Below are 18,031 nucleotides of genomic sequence, written 5' to 3'. Positions count from 1 at the left end.
TCTTCCGATACCTCTGTGAACCACATAGCGGTTTTTTTTTCTTACCTTTCAGAGGGAAGAATCACCTTTGTGTATATCATATCTGCTATCAAAGAATGCAGTAAAAGGCTATATTCTGTCTATACAAGGGGTATTAGAGATAGCAGAGGATTAAGATCTTCGGGATCTTATACGATGCCTCAATATGACAAGAGTAGGATATCATGTACTTCGAATGGGATCTTTTGTGGCCTCAGATTCCGTGTTCCGACAAGATGGAACTGCTCCTCATCAAACTTCTTTGAGAAATTTTATAAGGGAATTCTTTGTTTCTCTTGGCCCTAAACGACCAAGAAGACAAGTGAATTTTTTGTGCATTGGAATCTCACATCAGATTCAATGGAGACTCGGCAATGGGTTCTTGCCAGCATAGTATGTCTGGCAAAAGAACTAAAACCCTCTATTCCTGACTCAACGCTTTCAGATAGAAGTTTCGTTGCCCAGGCAGGGTAGTTACGTTTTCACTTACAGAAGAAGAGATGGTTTAAACGTTTGCCTACAAAGTCTTTGGGATGCAATGAGGGCTCGAAATGCTTCCCAGAAGGTATTCAGAGGGATACAATAAAGAGCTAGAAATCAGGAGTCCTCCCAATTTCAGCTCGGAGTCTCCTTCGACTTCCAAGCTCCTTCTCTTCCTTCGGACAAGGATAGGGAAGATTCTGCAACGAGGAACTTCATCAACAAGTAAGAAGAGATCTCGTTAGCAACGGAAGGATTCAAGAAGGATAGGAAGACTCTTATCTCTCGTACTGTTAGATGTCCTATCGTCTAATGGATGTAGTTTACTACAATCACCTCCCCTTGCCAGAGAGGCCAAAAGCTCAAAGTGGAAGAATTTCTTCCACCCTTCTCCAATCTCCTGATAAACTATTGTGGAGGTTCAGGACTTTCGGACAATGTAGCGCCAACCAGGCGCCAAATGCCAAAGCAGGCTTGAAAAATGCCAGAGGCAGACAGTTTCAAGGAACACTGTCATTGTCTGATGAAGAGAAAGAGGGGGCCTTCAACCTAGCACAGATGCGCTAGAGGCAAACAAATCGGACAGATAAGAGTGTCCGATGTGGACATCGCCAGACATCCTCGAGACTCTACTAAGCTCGAAGCTCCAGCAAGTGGAGAGGAGTCAGTCAGGCGCCAGGCACCAAATAGTGCCAGTCTGGAGCCAGGCGCAAAGCTACTTCCAGGCGCTAAGCGCCAGCCAGGAGTTAGGCGAAAAGCGCCTTCCAGGCGCGAGGCACCAGCCAGACGCCAGCCAGGCTCTAGGCTTCATCCAGAAGAGATCCATTTCAAAGAAAGCCCTGGTCTTCTTTGAAACAAGTGTGATGGCTAAAGTACTTCATGAGTAACTTGATGATTCCTTCAAACAGCTGAGAATTAAAAGCGCATGAAGTGCGAGCTTTTATGAATTCTTGTTCTTTCCATAACAATATGTCATGGGGACATATTAGCTGTCACTTACGGGAGATGCAACTCTGTGTTGACTTCCCATTACACGAAGGAGGTCAAGTTGACCTACGAGAGATCCTTCTCTCTTGGTTATACGTGTCTATGGATACGTTGCTGGGATAGGGAGCCGACACTGAAGTGTTGTTGTTGTTGTTGTTGTTTTTTTTTTTTTTTTTTTTTTTTTTTGCGTTGTTTGAAGGGAGTTTGGGGATAACTCTTTTCAAATTAAGCACAAACCTTCGTTTTAGGATCAGGTGATCGGGATCGGTGTTGTGCTCCTTAATTATGCCACTAGGCATAGGTGTATTGTCATGTAAGTGGATAAGACCCCATTGACAAATGACCATTAGATTCTGTCGAGTAAGTGGATAAGACCCCATTGACAGATCTACAAGAACTCTTAGCCATAGGTCACATCCTCGCTGAGGCTCTTGAGACGAAGCAGACTTCTAGCAATAGCTAGGAAGTCAACCCTTCGTCTAAACACATAGGAACCAAGGTTTTATTTATTTATTACCTACAACGTATGTTGTTTACCTGTCTAATCAGTAATTAGCTGTCTCTTACCCTCCACCAAAGGTGCCAATCAGCTAAGTATATATATCTGACAGGGAAGTTGAATGTATGAAAATGATATTGTTATTGTACAATAAAGTTTCATACATACTTACCTGGCAGATATATACGATTAAATGGCCCACCCAGCCTCCCCTCAGGAGACAGGTGGAAGAAAAAATCTGGTTCTAGAACGGTAATGGTTCCTATTCCTGCCACCCAGCGGCAGGCCGGTAGATCACCTGACCTACCTGCAGCGTGTGCCGCGAAATTTGAATTTCTGTCGGGGACGACGGAGTCTATAGCTAAGTATATATCTGCCAGGTAAGTATGTATGAAACTTTATTGTACCATAACAATATCATTTTACAAAGAAAAGTGCTAAGAAATATTAGAAAAACATGTAAAAGTAAAAAAAATTTACTGAATCTTTGTTTTCTGTAAATTTACATAAATATTTTTCAACAAATTGCTAAGTATTTGTTACTGATTTTATTTCTTATCTGTTTTGATATTGTGTGAGCTGTAATTATAATTTTACAAAATAAAATAATTTATTAGAAAAAATATATATGTAAAAGAGGGCCCATTATGGGTTGTAAATAGTAGTCATTTTCAACTTCTCGTGAAAGGTTGGGAAAATTGGGAGAATTTTTTTCTTTCACCATGTACATTTGCATATCTTCCTCTTTCGATTGATGTGTTTTTTTCGTAAATTGGCCAACCTCAATGTTTACCCGGCCTGAGGAGCTGCATATCGATATATTTACCTGTCCAGTAAGGGTTAAAGCTTGTGACTTAGAGAGAATGCATACACTGTTTTATGTTGGTGATTTCGTAAAATTATTAATGATGATGAAATGTATATATAGTATAAACTACTTCAATAGATTTATGATAAAATTTTGGAAATTTATTTTGAGAAGTGTAAAAGAGATAGAAAGCTTTTCATAATGTATAAGGTAGAAAGCTTTTCATTTAGAATTAAGAAAAAATAGTGAGAGAGAGAGAGTTTATTGATATAATAAGTTACAGATTTCCATGCAAAATTTTAAAAATAAATTAGGAAAGGAGTTATAGACAATACATTTTATTTTTGCTTGGTGATCTGTATGATTGTTTGGCATTGAATGATTAAAGTTTCACTAGCAAATCTGTTTTGCTAACATTTATAGATAAGGATGATTTTCAAGGATTTTGCACCCTACCCAGTTCCCAGTTGATTTTTTTTTTTTTTTTTATACTTTGTAGAAGTCTGCTGGAGCCTGTGCGAGGAGCATCATCCTTGGTGAAGAAGTTTTTGCAGGATTATGATCGTCTAAGCTCCTGTGATAATTCTGTTCGTCAGACTTTTATTCAAGCCTTCCTGCGGTCTCTTCAGTACACAGCACTAGCTATAATCACTTGGACTCAGCAAGAATGGTATTTACCAAATTTTTTCTCTTTTTAAAAGTATTGCAATTGTATTGACATAAAGATTAACATCATGTGAGCAGTAGTATGTATCACCATTTCTAGTTTTACTGGTTTTCAAGTTTCATTGGCAGTGATTACTAGTACCAAAATGCTTTTCTGAGTAAATTATCCCTCAGCGTGCTATATTGATTAGCGTCCGCTTCTCATTTAGAAGTTGATTGTGAGTTTGATTCCTTGCATGCTGTTTGGACAATACATATGAAGATTGTCAATTTTGAATTTCTGCCTTGATAAATCATCTTTTCCTGCTTCAGCAAATTCTTGGCATTTGGCCTCCATTAATCAAGAACTAAGTAACCAAATACTTTGATTGTAATGAAGATGTCTTCTTTTCACCATAGGGCAATCCAGCGAAAACGTTCTGGTTATGGGTCATTAAGGCGAGCTCTCTGCTCTATTTTTGATTTAGACGAGTGTGATCTGCGAATCCTTCTGGCACAGGCAGAGCTCTTACAGCCTGGATTTTATACGTACGTCATGATGTAGATGGTTCTCCATTGAAAGAGTGGTCAAGAGTCCGTAATGTTAAATGCAACAAAAATTGAGAATGGAAAAGTTTCCTTTTGTTATTTGTTTTTGGATATAAATTTTTACTCGTGCAATTTTTCTGAGAAAGTATGAACTGGATTTTTATGCTTTTGGATGCTATCTTTTAGGATTTGCTTGCCATGCTCAAAAGTTTATAAAGCAATTCTAAAACTAGTTTATGCAATATTAGATTTAAGTAGATAGTAAGGACAGAAATTTGGCCTGAACTCTCTAAGTCAGCAAAATGGCGTTTGAATTAAACGGTGGCATGTTAGTGTTAAGTTTTGAATTTAAAGAGAGCTCTATTTCTTTAGTTTTTCTAGTTGTTATTAGTAGATTGTCATCCTTTCAAAAGCATTTTTACTGCAATTGACAAATTTTATTTACTTTCTAGGGTAGGTCATCACTCATTTTAGAGAGATTCATTTTAATGAAGCCACGTTGAACCTGATGGTAGTTTTGTAAGTGGAGTTGTAGCCAAGGTCATCTTTTAGTGTGCAGAGCAGAAACAAACTTTACCAAAGAAGTAAATTAATGGATAGTTTCCTTGTTTGCTCTGCCATAGCTTTCTTGGTACGAAATGTAGTTCCTTTGTGTATACACACGGTTTTTTCACTAGCTTGTTTTAATGCTTAATTCTGTTGAGGAAATTGCACTTTCTAAGACATTCCTTCCATTGCAGGCATGCATATATACTTTACTGTACGAGTAGGTTTTTACAATTACTCTTTTTACACTTGCTGATGAGAATTTAATTTTATATGTAGAATATATATATATGAAATGTTTAAAGACAGTCCTCTTTGTTTACAGAGTGTAGGGCACTCATGGTCCATAGAAAGTGTGCTGTGTGAATCTAGATTTTTACTTGAAAATTTCACAGTAAAAAAATAAGCTGCAATATTTGCTAAAGGTCACAGTATGGTAAAAATATTTAGAATTAAGATACTTTTGGTGTAGTGTACACTATTTTGCTGAAGAAAATCACTCTCTACATTCACCAGGAGTAGCGCATGCATTTAATTGTGGCTTGGAGATTTTATTAGTTTTATGATAAAGTTGGCTATAAGATGTTGATTTAGTTAAGGTAGATTTAATTGCTTAAAAAAGATTTTAATTAGGGACCTAACTAGCATATAATTTAAAAACTTGATATAGTAATATGAGAATTCGAAAAGAAAACTAATATTTTTTTTTATTATTTTTCCTTGTTCCTAATAGTATGTGCAAATGCTTAGTAGTACTTTCACTTTTGATGCTTGACCATTAATTTCTTCTTATGAGCTGATGATTGAGGTCTTGATCAAAGACTACAAGAATGAGCTGCAAGCACGGCCAGCCAGACCTTGACAAGTATGCCAAGGTGGATTGATGTTCAGCATAAACAAATAACATTAGGGTCGACACAACATGAAACAACGCTGCCCAAAATTCACCAGCACCAAAAGCAATTCATTATAATGTCACTGTTTATAAGTTATCAGTGTAAGTCACAGATTCACTGGTTATCAAACAGAACAAGTGAAAACATGCTCTAAGTACAGTGGAACCCCCTCCCCCACCCCCGCATTGGCATTCGCGTTCTCCCAATTCACTGACTCCAGGATTTCTCCCATTATTCGCAGGAAATTTGCTAGTTTTCTATGAGAAATATCCACAAATTCCTAGTTTTTATTTTTTTTATGTATTTATTTTTTTTTTTTTTTTCATCATAAAATGCGCTTTTTGTGATAAAACTATTAAAAAACCAGGTATAAAAAATTCTAGTGGGTTTTTCTTGAGTTTTACCTACCAAAATAGGCTGTTTTCAGCATTTTTATAGGGGTTCCAACTATTTGCGGATTCTAAACTTTCACGGGGGGGGGGTTTCAGATACGCATCCCCCGCGAATACGGGGGACCACTGTAACCCAGTTTTATTTAATTAGGGCTTTCTTGAGTACAATGTTAAATATATTGTAATAAGTGAAGAACTAGTATACCAAAAGTGAAAAAGTAATGGCTCAGACTCTCCTAAGAAACAAAGTTGAAGTTATTCTCCCAAGAATATGCGAAAAGGATGCAAATGGATTAAATGTGGAATCGGTAACCTTGCAAGAGGAGAGTATCACAAGACGACAACCAAACTCTCATTAATAAAGAAAACATGGTGACTATTTCAAACAAGGCAATGAACTGAATGAACAAATGAAAAATTAGGAAAATAGATCCAAGCTTGGAAATAGGGCATGTGAATTCCACTGTGCACATCAGTATAATCCATAAAGGTGTTCTTTTCCATTTACTACAGAGTTAGATGTGAAAGGAATTTTATCCATTGAGACACTGTGCTCTTTTGTAATTAATGATTATCCTGTCAGGTCTTAATCTGTGCCCTATTTCCATGATTTCCTCGGCTTTCCTATGGGTCCTTCATCCAGCTAATTTCAGGTTGACTGCCTCTCTGGCTATCAGTTCCTCATCCTATCACCTCGTATATCTAAACCGTGTCAGTCCTTGAAATGTTTTTTTCTTGCAACTCAATAACATATTGCTTCACAATTTCCCAGTTCATAATGTAAAAATCTCTGCTTTCTGTCGGTGACCATGTTTCTGCTTCATAGACTAGTACAGACTAGATACACATTCTTTCTGATCTCTTTCAATGGGATATTTCCACTAATCTAGCTGTCTTAGGTAATGTAAAAAATGTGGAGGTCTTTCATTGTAATGATATTTGTCCCTACAAAACCTGGCAAAAAATTGTCTGTTGGCTAAATTTTCATATTACAATTACGTACGTATTTAGTTTTCTTCGTCTTCCTTTCAACTTGCTGTGTTGAAATAGCAGCTACTATTTATATTAGGCTCAGAGGTGTAGATAAACTAATCCTTTATAAAATAATATTTTTATCCCATTAAATTTTGTACAGTATTTCTTTTTAGCCTTCCCCATTGAAATACTCTGTTAAGATACCATTGTGTTTTGTTATTCCCATCTGTAATGATGATGCTGTTTGATGTATTTTAGTTTTTTCTTCTGTGGTTTGGACAAGATTCTCTTAAAAATTTCTCTAACCTCATTGAAATTTCAGATACTGAAAGCATTCCACAAGCTGTAAAACGGGAGCATTTTTGTCATTTGCGATTCCTCTTAATACTTAATTGCATGTGTACCTGATCAGTAACCAAAGTAGAGTTGTCAGTTTTTTGGGAGCATTTATGTCATTTGCGATTCCTCTTAATGCTTAATTGCATGTGTACCTGATCAGTAACCAAAATAGAGTTGTCAGTTTTTTGGCATGTTCGGGATACCATGTACATCATGTAATCCAGTGAATATTAAAAGGTTAGGTTAATTTTTGCAGTGGTAAAATTAATATTAGGTTCTTTACCAGAGTAATTGGTTTGGGAGAGGCTGCTGTAAATCAGGCTTTCAACAATCTGGTTCAGTATCCCTAGTATAGTTATGAACTTTTCTTGTAGGAGAATAAAAACTTATTTTTGCCTCCATCATTACCCAAAATCCAGAGTTTTGCTTGAAAAAGGCTTGAACCAACTACCTGGATAGGTCCAGGCCTATATCCATTTATAATTTCTTTGACTGCTCGATGTGGGGTATGTTGTACGTATTTGATTTGTAATGAGTTTTTAAATCTCTCTACTTTTTCTTGCATTTTTCCTCCTACCATACATGTACCAAAAAGAGAGTAATTAGTAATTTACAAAATATCAGGCCCAAAAGTACTCATAGAAATTGTTTATAAATACTTGTGTATAGATGTGATGTCATTCCTTTGGAAATTTCTCCTCTTGCATTTGTTAGCTTCTTACAGCTAGCTGTTTGCTGTTTGCAACTGAAGCTTTCTTTGTCCCACAGCTCATTTATGAAGAAATATTGCTGGCCAGCCATAGCTATCTAGACAAATACTGTATGCAGTTGTATAGTTCAACTACTGTACTGCTGTAATAATTGGAATGGATTATTTTGAAGTACTTTTGACTTTGGAAAATTCATTCACTGTGATGTATGGTCATGTAGCATGAGTAGTGTGTTTACACAAGTCTTTTCCCAAATTTAGTTTTTTTATCCAGTGTAAAATTTGCATTGTTGGAAGAGTTTGTAGTCTTTACTGCAGCCTTCTTTTAAAGACAAATTGAAATTTGGAATGTGTACATAGAGTGTGATGTATTTTTGTAGACTTTTGCTTATGTATCATGTTTAGGTTGTTATAAAGTATGTAGTCACTCCTTGTTGGTAGTGGCAGTGTAAGAGAGGTTTCAGTACAGTTACCATATTATGAACCATTTCACCGTAGTAGTGCATGGTGTTAAAACAATCTTGGCACAAGTAGTCATTAAAACTAACTTGCATCTTTTTTTGGGTCAGCTGCTTTCCCTTTTTCTCTTGAACTTAAAAAAAAAAAATTCTTACTGTCCCAATAACTAGCATATCATAGGCAAGTTTTGACCTTTTAGTGCAGCTTTTCCATAACATGATTGCTTAGTTGCTTTACCTGCAAACTTTCAGATATGCAACGTTGTCTTGTATTAGGATTTGGATTAATGTTGGCGACATTTGGCTTTTCTTAAATATGCACCAGCCTATTCTATGATTTTGCCTCCATTATGCAACTGAATTGTATAAGCATTGTTACTGTAAAAGGGATCGTGTAAAATGAGCAATTTCATCTTGTTATAAAGTTATGGGCATAAGTTGAGAGCTTACCATCAAGAGATGTTAACTAAGGGAGTAAAAACTTATTTGCTCTTACAAGTAAAAATAATTTCTTTTAACAGTAAATGTCTGCTTCATGATCATCAAATAAGAATGTCAAAAAAGTGTATCCTTGTGGAAATGAATACAAATTGTATTTGGTTATATCTGACCTGGTAAATGTTTTCAGATCTTCCTTGGAGAGGGTTTTAGCATAAAGGTAATCTCATTTCATTAGACCTTTTTCCTGTCATGTTTTCCTGCATATTTTATTGTCTTTTACATGAGCTTTAAATATTCTTTACATTACTTCATCTTTTCTAATTGTTAAGTTTGATAAGAATTTTATTTTTTCTCGTATGTAGTGTAAACATTCAAAATTTAATGCTGTAGTGAGCATTGTAGTTTTTTTCACTGAAGGAACACTAGATATCTTTTGAGAACTTATTTTTTCAAAATTTTAAAAATCTTAGGTCCCTTCACACTGTATTTCAGTACATTTCTCAATATAAGATATAAATAGGATAGGTGTTGCAAAATATTACTTAGAAGAATTGTAAAGTTTAGCAACATTAAATTTGTAAAGAATTTTAGTGCCAATTTGGTGTATTCGTATTCAGTACAATATTTATGTCTACCAAAGATTTTAATTATAAAAATGTAGATCTCTTCATTACTGCAGATATCTATTTGCATGTAGTCATTACTACTACAGGTTATTATCTTAAGGTAGTTTAACCAGGTATTGGTAATTTTATTGGCTTTCAATTGGGTTTGGGTCTTGATTTTCTATTGATCATACAAATGACTATATTTTCCCTTTACATACAACAAGTTTTTTTAGTAGTACAGTTCTAGATTCAGTTTCAAAATTAACTTTGGAAAGAATTTGACAAATTATAGCTCCTGTCTATTTTGAGCCTTGCCAAATCTTGTGACAGCTCTAGTTATGGTTTTAACACTGTTGATAGGTTTTCCAACCAATAGTTTTTTTTCTAATCTCGAAAGATGGGTATGAAAGGTTCCACACTTGCTTGTTTAAATGTGATACAGGTGAACAGAGTAGACTGTAATATGAATACAAAGATGACATTGCTTCTTGAAAATGTAAAGTATGTGGCTAAATGTTTTACAATTTAAGAGATCAAGGAGGATCAACCTTTATTTCATCTTGACTTCAATATTGCAGGGTTTCAGGGTTCCCATTATTTTGTGTGTCAGCATGATTTTAAAAGCACTTTCAACTTTTGTCTGTGAAATATATATGCATAAAACAGTGCCACATTGAAAGCTACCGTATTGTTCTTTACGCAAAGTACTGCACACTGCTATGTGGGAAGCAATGCAGAAACTCCAGTTTTGTTATCACATAGGTGGAATCACGATGTTATTACGACGTGTTTGATGTCTTTTCATGAATGCTAATTCATTTAAGTTTCCTCCTTACCTTGACCTGTTTCAAACTTTCAGTATGTATCTAGTTTTAGAAATTAGGCATTGGCTATGACTTCATAAAGGGTATTAAACCTTGAAGTACACAAGTTGTATAATGAAATTAATAAATTCTAGATTACATGAATAGCAGATAGTTATCATGGCAAATTAAATACCCAACAAGGTGTTAATTCATGTTCAGTATTTCCTCATTGCTTTGTAATTAGCATTACACTATTTTAATTAAAATTTTTATATGCATAGCTGTTGTTTTGATGATGAAGAATGGAAGTAATTGAAATAGTTTAGATACAGCCTGGCGCACTTATGTTTCGAGGGATCTACTGAAGTTAGTGGTTGGTTGTGCAATGAAAGTAGTGTGTTCTTGAGCAAATTAGTATTTGCTTGCAAGTTACATGTGCAGTTTGAAAAGTCATGAATAGTTTTGTAACATCAGGGTCATTTCTGTTACACAGTTTTGCTATTTTTTTGTTTATTTTCATCAATTTTATATTGACATCACATTCGTTGTAAGAGGAAGTAAGCTAGATTAATTCTGCTTTGTCAAAATCTTTTAGAGCCTGTTCATTTTTTAAAAATTTCATATATATCAACCTGTGGTGCACATTTTTTCATTTTGTGATCAAATTTCTTTATAAAACAGTAGAAATTGAGAACTGTAAGTAACTCCTATATTACGTTAAAAAAATAAAGCTTGTTTGGATGATATTTTAACATTCAGCGTGAGTTATTGCTTGCAACCCAGATTATAAATGAGCGTCCTAATTTCATTTAGAATTAGTTTTGTTGAAAAATTTTTTCCTGGCCCTGATATGACCCAAACTGAACTGAACTTGCTTCTGGGCTATGAGAGATTATCCCCATGTTTGTTATAGGGTGGTTATCTCTTACCAGATAACACTCCTGGCTTGTCCCACAGCAGTAATAATGCCCTAGTTGTAATTTCTTCTTATCACCATTGAAACTTTGTTGGTAAAAGCAGTCCGCTACAGAACTTAAACTCAGCTTACCTAGATATGACATATCAACCCCTACTGCTCTCTCAAATACTGCCTAACAAATAGTTGCAAGCTGTGTAATACTTCACGTCCTCTATTTTATCTTGTGTAGAAAAAGATTAATTGCAGTTTTGAATCTCTCATTTTTATTGGTTCTCTTTACTGTCATTGGGATACTAACTGCAAAAGGATCCCATGGCAAGTAGCAGAGGAATCCTTAATTCCAGTGAATCCTGACACTATGAAGGTGCATGCAGATTTTTTAATAAGTGGGCAAATATTCTGTGATTATATGCCTTACATCCACTGTGAAGTTCTGCCCGTTGAGCTTTTGAATATTTTTTTTAATTGTAGGATTTAAATAGCATAATCATCTGCATTGTTCTATGGCTTGTAACTGCAGTTTGATGGCATTCTTGTTTATCTCTTGAGAAATAAAAAGTTGTTATTGTACAGGATGTTTTCCTAACAAAGGATATACTACACCTCTCATATTCAGGAAGAATTTTCAACACATGGTGAAGCACACAAGGTTCTCTGGCAATTGAATTACAATTTAAATAAGTGTGTGTTCTCTGGCAATTGAATTACAATTTAAATAAGTAACATCTAAAATATTTGCCTTGGTTACAAAACTGAGAGTAATTTTAGTAGAAATCCGTTTGTTTTTAAAAACACGTGCCTGCCTTATTTCTTAATTATATTAAATAATTAGTCATTTTGTTTTTGTAAATTCATAATTTTTCTAATTGTTATTAATATGACAACAGTTTTCAACCAGACTATGCACATTAGGAAACTGTGTGAAAAGATAGTGTATCTTTATCCTTTACAGAAAAAAAACATGCAAATCACCGAAGGATGAAAGCCTTATAACCTGAATTTTTATTTTTTCAAAAATCTAGCCCCTCTTCCAATAGTCATATATATACTCCAATCCTACAACAAACTTTGGACTATGAAACTTTTCCAAAAGAATCACAAAATGCAATTGCTAATCAACGACCAAGCTAAACAAAGATCCTAGTAATCGATCAAATGATGGCTCAATATCTTTAACAAGTAGGCAATTCAGTGATTGCAAAAAGGTGAACTCGACAAGGATATCACCCCAACTTGATGTGGGTCACAATGAATAAGTTTACATCATCAATTGAATCATATTCCAAAGGATTTGAACAAATCATTTTTTTTTTATGATTACCTTGAGACATGCAATATTCAAAACCTTATTCAAATTGGTATTTAGAGCAATCCACCTTATACATACTAAACAAACCACATTTCTCAGCTGCCAGTAGAAAGCATTTTTCAATTGCACATAAATTGGAAAATGGCAGATTACATAAAACTATATTTCATATGCTATTGCTAGAAAATGCCATCAGAACAGAGAAATAGTAGAATATAAATGAATGAATAAACAGCAGCAGCACACAATTCTGAAATATGACCCATTATGTATATAATGTAATGCATTTTGATATACCGTACAATATTTCCCATTGTTAAGGCAATAATGGAATGTGCTGCCTACGCTAACAACAAAAGCCAGCTTTTCTAAAAATGCCACCAAAAGAGATCGTGTCTTGCATCAAAAGCAATGGAAAATAATCTCATAATCCATACCATTCCTAAATAAATTAACACAAACTTTAAATGTCAGTCTGGTTACACCAACTTGTAGAAACTAAATACTTCATAACTAAAAAATTGTTCAAACTTACCAATCAAGGGTAAAATAAATCCATCACTGAATTACGTATTCATTTTGAAAAGTATCAATTAACAAATCTTGAGGCTTTACATTACACTCCTTGATAATATATGCAATATATTTTAAAGAAAGGGCAAGATTCAGTAATAGTAAAATTGAATGATACACTTTTATAAGTGAATTAAACTGTAATGAAATCTAAATGAAATATGACATCAAGTGAAATTCAACCTAAAATTGCTATCTGGGAAACTTTAGCAAGGCCCTGTCAAAGTGGAACAAAAACATGACAATGTAACTTAAAACTATAACTCCTGTTCTCATATTAAAAATACTCCTTACCAAAAAACACTGAGTGGCAAATTGAATAAAAAAAAAAAAACCGCTGAACAGACAATAATGATTTCTAAAGGTTAAAAACAAAAATGATGCTTGCTAAAATATATATGGTGTCACATGTCTCACCAAGCTGCCTTACACAAAGTCCAACTTTTCACATTAAAAAAAAGCTACATTTGTAAAAAAAAAAAAAAAAAAAAAAATAACTACATTTCTTGGAATGAAACTTACTTGTACATCTCCTAAAACAACTTAGAATTTGAACTATCACAGTTTTCTACTTAATATAGTGTATTGTACCCTACCTAGTATACTGCACAAGTTGTAACAGCTCAAGTCTCCCAGCTATCAATACTTCCGGTTATACTGCATGTAAAATATACTTGCTAAATAACCAATTCCCTATATTCATGAGTGGTAGAAAAAGAGCAAGGAAAATATATGTAGATAAACTTCTATGATTTGAAGCTCTATTATACTGTATAACGTATTCCATTGTGATAAAAGAAGTACTATACATTTTCTTATAATCTCACCAAGGCTTGTGAGCAAAATGAGGCTATTTGCAATGTTCCTTCAGCCCCAGGCTGCATTTCTTTTCCATTCCATGTGGTCCACTTTTAACTTTTAACTTGGCTGTAACTTTCACATCTCATTAAAACCAATTTACTTTAGCAAAGCAGTACGTACAAGACTAGAAAAATGACTTAGTAGTCTAATTTGACTTAATAATACCAACATGACCTCACTGGGCTAATAATAATATTAAGAAATCAATGTCTCATGAACAAAAGCACGCTTGAGGGCTTATTAACAACCTAATCAACAGTATACTTTATGACTATTAGTTTCTTTGAGCACTTAAAAAATACAGCACTAGTACTCTCCCACTCTAAAACGACTAACTTTTAGCTCATGCAGTTACAAACCTGTGATGATGTAAAAGAATCTTGTAATACTTAAAAAAGATAAACTCCAAACATTACCCAAATCTAACTTGAGCATGTACAAACTTCTCACTATATCAGTGAACTTTCCAACTGGGTGTTAATCTATATAACAAAGACTATGGCTATTAGTACGTAGGCAGAACCAAGTGATTAATTAGTAGAAGAAAGTGTTCTACAGAATTATCTGGTTTTATGCAGGAGATATGTGCTTGTAAATACCAAACTTATACGACAAACTTAAGATAACACTTCCTAATCAACTTATGTTCTACAGAAAGAAAATTACCACTAATGCTAACAATGTTCTTGTGAGCCTTACCAAAATTTTAAAAAAGAAGAAAAATCCCAAGTAAATCTATAGATTATGACAAGATTTTCACGTTTGTACTAAGTGTTCATATAATTTCCAAGTAAACAGGTTAGAGGTTTACACAAACCTGTCTCAACACATGAATATGATGTAAGCTATCTGCAAGTCCCAAAATTGTCTACCTTCCAGCAGATAGAAGCTTTCTGAAGCCAATGATGGATGATGTCAGTCCAAGGAGGCCAACCTGTAAGTGAAAACACTTATTTAACTAACTCTGCAACACTTTTGTTGACATGACTGATTTTGAACTATATGTATGTAGTACATTTGATGCTCCATGAGATAATACTTGCTCAAATTTGAGCTGAATAAAGAAATGCTTTAGATAATTGAAATTAAAACAAAAGTGAATTGATTATTATACTAAAGTAGTAATTGCTCTAGACCAAGAGTTTTGCAGAATTACTACTTATGATTTGGTTTAACAGATAATCAATCATTAATTGCAGATTGCCACAAAGCAAAGAATACAACAAAATGAGAACATCACCAATACTTTCCCTAATGGTTAGGGCTCAATTCATTTCTTCTTGTAAACAAACTTGCACCAGTACCACATTTTATATATTTTATAGAATACAATAACAGTTTCCAAGCATTGCAGAATAAACAAAAATACTCATACAATGGAAATATCTGACACACGTTACTTTCCAGTACAGAATGTAAAGTTCAAAAACGTTAGCTTTCCAATACAGAATATCAAGTTCATAAATAAAAATTCACAATGGGGGAGACTCATCATAGCTACTTACAGTCTTTGGCTAGTACACAGTCTTACCTGCCAAGAAGCAAATGGCTTGCTCCAGGGTCTCCATGGTAACCAGTTAATGGCATTCAGGAGATCCGATCCTTGCATTATCACAGTCAGATATTCCTCCACATGCCTGGCCTCAATTCTCCTCCTGTAAAGTAAATATTCCTAGAATACTAACAGTGGTGTACTCAATACTGTAAGCCTAAACAATAATAAGACTTCAGTTTACCCGTGCTAAGGGAAATCCTTTCAACCACAGTTTTCACAATTAAAAAATGACAAATTTTTAACCAATTTGTATTTTTCATAACTAACAAACCTGAGGTTTTAACATTAGGATAAATAGCGCCAGCTGGAAACCGGTAAAGTTTAAAATAATTGTGTACGCAAGAGACTATTGGCATCTGTGCTTGAAGGGGTTCCAGTAATTAAGGAGGACCCAAGATGAGTGACTGATAAAGTTTATCTTACCGCAATCATCTCTATCAGGTTCGTGTGGGGAAGAGGCACCACCGATAGGTAGAATTAATATCTCAGGTCTGGAGTTTGCCCAGTATCCCTTTTCAAACTAACAGTTTTAAGATTTTGGGTGTAGAGCATCAGCTCGAATGTAACACGACTTCAAAGTTCTTCGGCTCACATATACAAAATGACACTTTGGGCGTGACTGCCTGTATAGGGGAGGTTTCTGTCCATGAAAGGCATTCTGTCAGTAGACAATGATCTTGTGGAGCGGTTGTCAGAACAGAGGGAAGTCTCTCTCTAATTACCTGTATGGTGATACACATTGGACTGGTGATTGGGTATGTGAATATCACATCACCAGGAGCATTGAACTGGCTGGGGCACATAAGAAACTCCGATCTGATAAGTGAAAATATACTCTGTATCAGAGTAGACTCACTGGATTACCACCGGGCCCATGCATCAGTCACGTTACAGGAAACAGACTGTGGATTGTTGTCTTCCTCTGACCTTGGTAGAGTGGGAGTACTAAATAGCCAGGTTTTTGACGTAGATTCAAAAGTAGTTGGGAACAACAGTTTCCAATTTGCCCCAGAATCCGGGATAATAAGTCAATGCAGCACAAGTCATGATGACAGATACGTTTTTTAGTCATGCTCAGTACAGCGTGAGTTTGCATAAGAGGGGAGTATTGGATAATATTACGTATGCCCTTTTGCACTAATTGTGGCCTAATCAGTCATATGTATGGTAAACAAGACCATTTCAGGATTAATGTGCTACTTTGTTATTTATGTCCTTGTAGTTTTATTCCTATTTGACAACAAAATGTGAACATATAAGACATCTAGAAAACTCAGGCAAACCTACTATAGCTGGTTCACTTAAGGTAGTTTCTTGGATGAGCCGTATGCTTACGAGACGTTTGTTTGGCGGCCACTGATTGGCTGGTACCGGGAGGTAGGCAGCTCCCAGCCAGTCAGAGCCCGCCAAACAAACGTCTTGTAGTTATAGGGCTCACCCAAGAATCTACCTTAGGTGAACCAGCTATAGTTCTTTGCAATGGTTCTTCAGCACCCAGCTGCAATGCTCACTGCCTTTGACCCTTTTATTCAAGCCAACTCTCCCAACTTCATATACTACAATTTTCAAACTTCATTCAATAACAAATCTTTCAGGCTGGCCCTTGATTGTCCAGCAATATCACAGTATATACCAGTCAAACTACTGTACAGTACTTCAGAATAAAAATCCAAATATGTGGTTAAGCTTCCCAGTAAACAATTAAGCCTGGGATTTCAAGAGGCCACTGCCATCCTCCTTAAATGGAATTAAATTAGTAATAAAAAGGAGTTTATCAAACCAATGAGTAAAGAATAAAGATAAAGTAGTACATTCTATATAAAGAACAAAAACTGATAAATTTTTATCAAGCTTATAAAAGACAATATCCTTCCCTCCTCCCTTTTAGAATATACAATATATGGAAAGAACAATTTTGCATTTTTATGCATATTCCTTGGACATAGGAAATGTAGTTATTAAGATCAAGAGCATGCAGTTTTATGTATTCTTCAATTTTTCTCATTCACAGGGCATATCTTTGTACAGTAATACTTCAAGACAGGCAGTGCTGCAGAAATGGGCAAACATCTCTCTGTAAACTAGGATAACATAATGTTAATCTATGCAAATTTGTGGCTTTGCACAAAAATTACTAAAAATTAAAATATAATGACTTACTGAGAAACATTTCTGGATTCTTACAGGGTTGTTTCAAAGGCTTTATTCTTGAATGAGTCTGCAAAACTGGATAAATACAAGATTTAATCATTTAAAGTTAAAGTTATAAGATGTCAAAGAAATTTGTTAAATTATAAGAATTCAAAGAAATTTGTTAAAAAGTAAAAGGAGGAAAGCTAAAAGCAAAGCAGCTGGTGCTTCAGTGATTCTGTAAAGAATCCTCTGCACTGCCTACATTGCACTGCTCATGGCATGATGTTGACAGCACCCTCCCGTCAGACTAACCTTTCTTCATCTGAAGTTTTTGCCTTTTGTTGTTTTAGAATTGAAATCTGATGAAGAGCTCTGTAAGAAAAAATTTTGTTACAATCACCATAAAAAGTTTTGAGGAAATATATTAAAAATACAATCAACAGAATTTATCATCATTCCACATGCTGTTATGTCAGCTTTCCCATTATAGGTTTAGAAGTGAAATGGGTCCTCTCCACTCTCCTC

General features: G+C 34.9%; 2 protein-coding genes across 7 annotated transcripts in view; one reads left to right on the top strand and one right to left on the bottom strand.

The window, feature by feature from the left end:
• LOC135202961 (uncharacterized) overlaps positions 1 to 11,645 on the top strand; it is a 55,365-nt gene extending 43,720 nt beyond the window's left edge. For 2 of the 3 annotated variants that reach the window (XM_064232475.1, XM_064232474.1), the window contains exons 9-10: positions 3,292 to 3,462; positions 3,858 to 11,645. In XM_064232475.1, the coding sequence (XP_064088545.1) occupies positions 3,292 to 3,462; positions 3,858 to 4,002 (316 nt within the window). In that variant the 3' untranslated portion in view covers positions 4,003 to 11,645. The remainder of the gene's footprint in view (positions 1 to 3,291; positions 3,463 to 3,857) is intronic. The other variant, XR_010311834.1, reaches the window with a different exon arrangement.
• Positions 1 to 18,031, bottom strand: part of LOC135202964 (peroxisomal membrane protein 11C-like) — a 32,653-nt gene that overhangs the window by 4,278 nt on the left and 10,344 nt on the right. For 3 of the 4 annotated variants that reach the window (XM_064232477.1, XM_064232480.1, XM_064232479.1), the window contains exons 5-7: positions 17,819 to 17,878; positions 15,350 to 15,473; positions 12,946 to 14,752 (exon numbers count right to left, since the gene is read on the bottom strand). In XM_064232477.1, the coding sequence (XP_064088547.1) occupies positions 14,687 to 14,752; positions 15,350 to 15,473; positions 17,819 to 17,878 (250 nt within the window). In that variant the 3' untranslated portion in view covers positions 12,946 to 14,686. Of the gene's footprint in view, positions 1 to 12,945; positions 14,753 to 15,349; positions 15,474 to 17,818; positions 17,879 to 18,031 lie in introns of those variants that run through there. The other variant, XR_010311835.1, reaches the window with a different exon arrangement.

Source organism: Macrobrachium nipponense, chromosome 33 (assembly GCF_015104395.2).
Source record: "Macrobrachium nipponense isolate FS-2020 chromosome 33, ASM1510439v2, whole genome shotgun sequence".
Taxonomy (NCBI): Eukaryota; Metazoa; Arthropoda; class Malacostraca; order Decapoda; family Palaemonidae; genus Macrobrachium; species Macrobrachium nipponense.
The sequence above is the reverse complement of the archived record's forward strand: the minus strand, read 5'-3'. Positions and strand labels throughout refer to the sequence as shown.